At 35.4% G+C, this 7,024-nt stretch overlaps 1 protein-coding gene across 1 annotated transcript; it reads right to left on the bottom strand.

Moving 5' to 3' along the window:
• Nucleotides 1-3,879: 3,879 nt before the first annotated feature.
• On the bottom strand, nucleotides 3,880-6,205 carry LOC109208272 (60S ribosomal protein L30-like). Its single transcript, XM_019371354.1, has 4 exons — nucleotides 5,989-6,205; nucleotides 5,778-5,879; nucleotides 4,246-4,314; nucleotides 3,880-4,135 (listed from the first exon to the last, which is right to left on the bottom strand). The coding sequence occupies exons 1-4, from the start codon at nucleotides 6,116-6,118 to the stop codon at nucleotides 4,095-4,097; spliced, it is 342 nt and encodes a 113-aa protein (XP_019226899.1). The 5' UTR covers nucleotides 6,119-6,205; the 3' UTR covers nucleotides 3,880-4,094.
• Between the last annotated feature and the right edge of the window lie 819 nt (nucleotides 6,206-7,024).

The raw sequence follows: 7,024 nt of genomic DNA, 5'->3' as shown, positions 1-7,024 counted from the left end.
GGCATGTCAGTGTACACCTAGCCATGTAGGTTTACACGTGGGTGGCACGTGTTTCAGGCACCTTCTTGGCCTGATTGTAGGACCTCTATGGTTCTACGTCTGTTCTTCATATCAGTTGTGCCTGTTAATATTTCAGTAATTGGCAGAGCCAAAAGTTAAATTTTATAGGTTTAAGATTTTAGGATAACAAATTCAAGTGCTAATATGTGTTTAGAATTAAAATTCATACTATATATTTAATAAAAATCTGAACATATATATAGGATTTGAATTAAAATCAGTAGATTAGGCTAGAAGCGGATGCAGGATTTAAGCTCTATGGATTCAACCTTGAAGGTTTTTACTATGAACATATTATATTTTTAAGTTATGGGTTCAAACCTACTATTTATTATAATTTTCGTAAACTTTTATACATAAATTATGATTTGCCGCAAAAATACTGGGTTTAGTTGAACCCGCTATTGCCACTTTGGTTTAGGGTTGTTCATTCGGATCGGAAATCCGAAATCCGAACTGATCCATTCAATTTCGGATTTCGGATTGTGTTTATTAAAATTTCGGATTTCGGATTCAGATTGGTATATTTTAATCCGATCCGATCCGATCCGAATCCAAAACTATTAGGCAATGTATAAATACTACACTTAATTTTGGATAGTCAGTACTTCCTTTACATCATCCTCCAAGCTATTGTCTTTACAATTGCTAGATTTAGCAATATTGGCACCATATTATTCTCATAATTGCATAAACATGAATTTTTCTTAATGTATTGCCTCTTTTACAAAGAAAATATACATATTAGTTTGCAATTTTGAGGCATAATAATACGATCCGAAATCCGATCCGATCCAAACTTTAAAATCCGATCCGATATAATTCTGATCGAATTCGGATTGTATTTTTAGAATCCAAAATCCAAAATCCGAATCCAAAATGTGCTAAATCCGATCCGATTTAATCCGTGCACAGCCCTACTCCGGTTCACTAGGCGAATTCTGCATAGCTACTGAATATTAGTGCTCTGAAAGGTTTGGTCGTGCGCGCCTACAATTCCCCTTTCTCATTTTTGAAAATGTAATAGGAAAAGTAGGAGTAGTATGTTTTACGAAGTACAAGAGAATTTAGGAAATATCTTATAAGCGAAATTAAATAAAAAGGTTACATTTAATTTTGGAGCAAAGGGACAAAGGTTTGACCATAAATACTATTTTTACAAATTTTTAAATTTTATCACAGCAGAAATCCATTTTAATATTAACTTTGGCCCGAATCTGGTGTTACGCACTATCCTATGAGTACTATCTAATTATTTCTCAATCCAACTTTAACTCAGTTAAAAAAAAAAAAAAACTAATAATTTGATAGAAAAAGCAAATTCTAAACCCGTCAAAAATATATGACGAGATCCCAACTCCATCAACAAAGATCGTCCCTACGACAAGTGGCGTAGCCACCAGCCAAATAAAGCTCTTATATTATTCTTTTAATCCCAACAAATTTCAGCTGAACGTCACAAGTTTTTTCTTTTAAAATAATGTTTCTTTATAAAGACTATTATAAGCTAATAAATCAGTCAAACATAAGCAAACAATCATTAGGGGTTTCAGTTTTAAATATTAGTTGCATGAGCTGCTGGAGTAATCAATCAGCCAAATTAAATAAGGTGACGATAGATGATAGACGAGTTACGTAAACAACAAATTCACGCGACTAAGTATAGAAAAGCTGGAGTATCCAATTCTAGAGGAGGTATTATCTTGCAAAAGTTGTTTATTCAGAGACTTGAGCGGGTTATCTGGCACTAAACTTGGAAGATTTCAACTTTGGACATTGATCTTCCTCTTTTTTTTTTCCTTAACCTTTTAAAAGTTCTAATAACGCCGTTAATCTATTAAAGTTGGTAAATATATAATAAATACTCACTTCAAGTACATTTGAATAAAACATAGGGCTAATAGTAATTTTTTGCTAGCGTTTCAAAATATTCAGATACTTGGGGTCTGTCTGGTATGAATAATAAGTGATTTTTTTTTTTACTTATTTTTGGTTTTTGGTTAGGTGGCAGAAAATATTTTTTGAAAAATATATAATGTAGGCAAAAACTATGGGAGATGAAATAGGTAAAAGCGTGGGAGCATAGCAGGTCGGGGTGGCGATGAGTGTTGCCACATGGGAGGGATAGGGGTCAGTGGTGGTGGGGACTAGGGGGTGGAGGTGGGGAATTTGGGAGGGGGGGGGGGTTGAAAAATGTTTTCCCTCTTTAGGGACTCATTTTCATGAGATAAATATTTTTTTAAATATTTAAGCCAACCAAACATGAAGAAATTGAAAAATAGTTTCCTTCATACCAAACACATCCTTAGAATCATATTTATAGACCTATAATTACTTACTATTGATATTTTTATTTTACAAAAATAACAGATATCTTGAGTAATTAAAAGCAAGAAATATGCAAAAGTTTTCAAATCAATTAAAATACAAAATTGATTAGTTAAATGATAAAATTCTAGAATTGCAGCAATTCAATCAACACGTTAAACCAAATAATTAAGTTGCTTATAAAACTTTTGAGACTAATGATAAAATAGAAAAGGAGGTTTCACAAAGTAAAATGGGACAAAAGGGTACAGAAGAAAGCTAAAAGAAATAATACGGGCATTACTTCCAATTCTTATATTATTGTATTGGTTAATGGTTACGGTTCGGTTTTAAACACCCCTAACTAAAAGGGAATTATCATACTTGTCTACTTGATACTTCTTTTTCAATAGTATAGAAATTTCAGTCCCTGCAAACAAGGATAATTTCTCCTTTACATCACAATTTAGATGTATTTTGGGAACTGTTGCAAACATTCATTTGATTTTTCTTGTTGATATTTAAGCCAATAGAATTCTTTATTCCATTCGGAAGTTGAAGAATGTATTATTTGGGTCCAGTTTCCCTCCTTTTCCAGAGCCCAGTGAAAATCAAATGGACCTGTGAGGGCCCATCCTGCCTTCTGAAGTCTTGAACCTCTGAAGTAGGCCATTAGATTTGGATTGGCCTAAAAGTACAACTCAAATAAAAAAATGCAGAAATATGACACTTTTTGGGGGTGGTATTTAACTTTTGACCCCCGCTTGCAGCATGAACGAAATGTCAAGATCAAAAGTGTTATCCACGGGGCAAGCAAGAGGCAACACTTGTTAAACTTGAAGGTCTGCCCATGGAACAAACTGAGACAAAAATTCAAGACCATCCACTTTAAAGGGCTGTTTGTGTAAGTCACAATACCGGGCTTCACTTAGGTTGGTATTCTCCCTTACCCAACAAATAAACATATTAAAGGTACTACTACTAAATTTGAACGCAGTTTTATTAGCTTTTGCACCAAACATGATTTGAATACTACCAACAGATGATACTACTAGATGTAGGAATTATAAAGCAGAGATTTTCATGCGTTAATTAAGATTTCCAACACCTTAACAACTTAGTCAATGAAGTATTATTGCAGCTACTACCCCACTATTTTTTGTTTGTTATACAAGGGACTAAGGGAGATGAGGGTCAATGGGCTATGATCCTCAAAAGCTTATGACAAAAATGCACGAAGGTTTAGACTATGGACAAGAACGTGAGCACCCCTTGGTACTCCGTATGTTTTGGATTGGCTCTGGATCTTTGATTCAATCCTTGTACAGGGGAAGGCAACAACAACAAACCCAGTGTAATCTGTCACTACTCCATAGTACACACATTATTGAGTCCGAACCTCAAATAATGGCAAACGAAGAAGCTAAACAGACATAGATATGGAATAACAGGAGCATGAAATGAGTTGGTCTAGATGCAGTTAGTTAACAACAAGAAAATCTAGTGAACTCATTTAGAAAAGCAAAATGGTATAAGGGAAATTGATCTGTGAATAAATCATAATGTACCTGGCCTCAAAACTTCTGGAGAAATGATAAAACCAACAAAACTAGATAATACCAACATCCTCTATAATCTTGGTATAACTCTGAAATACAAGAATAAAAAGATAGTACAGATTTTCTCAACTCACTAAAATGGTTTAACAAAACCCTGGTGAATATCTCTTAGTGATCACCAGGTAGAGACTTGATGATGTCCGAATCACCTGAAACAACATTATTACCACAGGTAAGCCAAACTGAGAGGTTCCCTTTAGTACTCGACTCACAATAAGATTTCACAAAACTACAATTGAAGATCTCAAACACACTTTACCTGGGTCAATGATGCTGAGGCATGAAACGCGGAAATACTTCCCACATGCCGTTCCAAGATCAACATTGTCTACACGCAAAAAAGTTGCAACGGAAAAAGGACATATATATAAGAAGTCATGATAATACTTGTTTTAGTTGAAGAACAAAATCACAACATACACCCATGAGCTGAAGAAATGACACTGAAATGCAATAAATCCTCAAACAAAGATATGTTGGGAATGTCTTTTAGTAGAAATTATGTTTAATTTATATCAACATAACACTGAATAATAGAGCTCAGCATCCCTAGCCCACCAACATTATGTTGCAGATGAACTAATGAGCACTTACAATTTAAATCAATTGAATGAAAAGCTTTTGATTTTGACAATCTCACAGAGATAAAATTTCAGTGAACTGTCTGATCTCATCTTTTAAGATCATTAAAAACATAAAATTCCTAAGAATAAACAAAAATTCCCTACATGATTAGCTAAAAGAGGTCTCAGCTAGGGATGGCAATGGGGCGGTGCGGGTGCAGGGCGGGGCGGGTTTAAACATATGCGGGGCGGGGCGGGTTTATACATATGCGGGTGCGGGGCGGGTTAAACTAAAAAAAATATTTTCGCGGTGCGGGTGCGGGTGTGAGTTTCAATACTCATTTTTCACACAACTGAAAAGGAGTAAAAAATGTTTAATTTTAACTAATCCAACCTCATACACTATAAATTACTCCCTCCGTTCCAATTTATGTGAACCTGTTTGACTGGGCACGGAGTTTAAGAAAAAATGAAAGACTTTTGGAATTTGTGGTCCTAAACAAGTCAAAAAGGAGCCCAGAGTATTTGTGTGGTTATAAAAGCTTCTCAGTAAGGGTAGAATTGTAAGTTTAAGCTAAATTGTTTCCAAATTTAGAAAGGGTTCATTCTTTTTGGAACGGACCAAAAAGGAAATAGGTTCACATAAACTGGAACGGAGGGAGTAATATTCTTCCATTATGACAAAAACAATGAGGTCACTTGACGAATAATACAAATCTCTACCGTAACTATATGGAAACAGAGACTAAAAACATGAACAAATAACAAAAAATGAGAAAATTACTCGGTACTTTTTATTGAAATAAATTAAGATGGTAAACTATTTATTCTGACTATGTTGATCCCGCGTTCATTGATCGCAAAAATAAAATAAGACAAATTGAAAAGGAAAAAAAAAAAAAGTTGCGGGGCGGGGCGGGTGGATGCGGGTGTGGTGCGGGGCGGGTGGATGCGTGTTAAAGAACTATGCGGGGCGGAGCGGGACGGGTTGAAATTTTGCGGGTTAAGAGAGAACCCGCCCCGCCCCGCACCGCTTGCCATCCCTAGTCTCAGCACCTCCACTTAAACATATCAACAAATTTATAGTATATCAAGTAGGCTTGGAGTTAGAAAAATACACAAAATTGAGATTTTTCATTAGCTACAATGTACAGAATTAATGCCAAAATAAATCAATCCAAATGCGGGAAGATAATAAAAATTAAAGAATAGATGAAAAGGAACTCACTTCCATTGAAATGGTGAACACCAACTTTAGCAAGCATAGCATAGTACTCAATCTCTGACTTTCTCAATGGTGGGCAGTTGTTAGATATCAATATCAACTTCCCTGCAAATTCCCAATCATATTTTAGTCCTATTTACTTGCAATAAATGACACAATCTCCAAACACACACACACACACAAAAAAAAAAAAAAATAGAAAAGAAGGGGTAACCTTTGGAGCTCCTGAGAGTCTTGAGAACGGTCTTGTAACCGAGAGAGTACTTGCCACTCTTCATTACCAGAGCTAACCTGTTATTGATGCTCTCATGGGTCTTCTTCGTTTTCTTCCCTGTTGTCGCCATTTTTGTTGATACAAAGATCTCTGAAACAAAGGGGAAAAGGGGAAAGGGAAGTGGCCGAGGTTTCTACTGTTAGTTATATGAGATTAGGGTTTTGCGTTATGCCGCTTTTGTGATGAGATTCACTGTTGTTTGGTCACGTGTACTGCACGTGCTTGTGAGGATGTTGAAATATGTTAAAAGTATATGGATCTTGTTATAAATAGTTATCTAGCGGTGGATGTCCATAAGACCATAACTCCTAAAGGAGTAATAGCCACTACTCTTCTCCATTATTTCCATAACTCACACTACTTCAATACTTATGGAGTTATGGTTGTAACTCTCATACCTCCATAACCTCCCCATGATCTTCCTCCATAATCTAAAATGTTTAATGTCATGTTTATGACATTCTTTTGTATATCTCTATGTAATACTATAAATAGAGGATGAGAAGTGATATTGTATACACTTGAACATATGGAAGAAATAAGAATCTCTTCTCTCTTACTCCCTACATTCTTGTCTATTTTCTTGTTTTATATTATTACTTTGAGCTAAGTTTCGTAACACGTTATCAGCACGAATTGCTTATTTCATAATCTTCTATTTCAAGATTACGTGTGTTTTGCAGAAATATATGGCATCTTGAGATCAGAATGCTTAATAGTACATAAAGATGATGATTAAAGAGATGGTTTAGCGCAAAATTATAGCAATAATTATGAAGTGGTAATATTTTAAATGGTTCCAGTCTATTATGACATTGGTTAAGGGTAAGACAATGGGTTCAAGTCCCAGCGCATCATATGGGTAAGACATCGGGTTCGAGTCCTGGTGCACCATGATAGTAAGAGTTGGGTTCGAGTCCCAATTCATTATGGCCTAACATATCTTTATATGGGTAAGGCGTTGGTTTGAGCCCCA

This window comes from Nicotiana attenuata, unplaced genomic scaffold (genome assembly GCF_001879085.1).
Source record: "Nicotiana attenuata strain UT unplaced genomic scaffold, NIATTr2, whole genome shotgun sequence".
In the NCBI taxonomy this organism is placed as follows: Eukaryota; Viridiplantae; Streptophyta; class Magnoliopsida; order Solanales; family Solanaceae; genus Nicotiana; species Nicotiana attenuata.
The sequence above is the reverse complement of the archived record's forward strand: the minus strand, read 5'-3'. Positions and strand labels throughout refer to the sequence as shown.

Excerpts from the sequence above, each read along its gene's own strand:
- LOC109208272 (XM_019371354.1), bottom strand. The coding sequence starts at position 6,118 with ATGGCGACAACAGGGAAGAAAACGAAGAAGACCCATGAGAGCATCAAT. Across the intron at positions 5,880-5,988 it reads GACTCTCAGGAGCTCCAAAG|GGAAGTTGATATTGATATCT; the intron begins GTTACCCCTTCT and ends GGGAATTTGCAG. Across the intron at positions 4,315-5,777 it reads TGTTCACCATTTCAATGGAA|ACAATGTTGATCTTGGAACG; the intron begins GTGAGTTCCTTT and ends TTTTGCGTGTAG.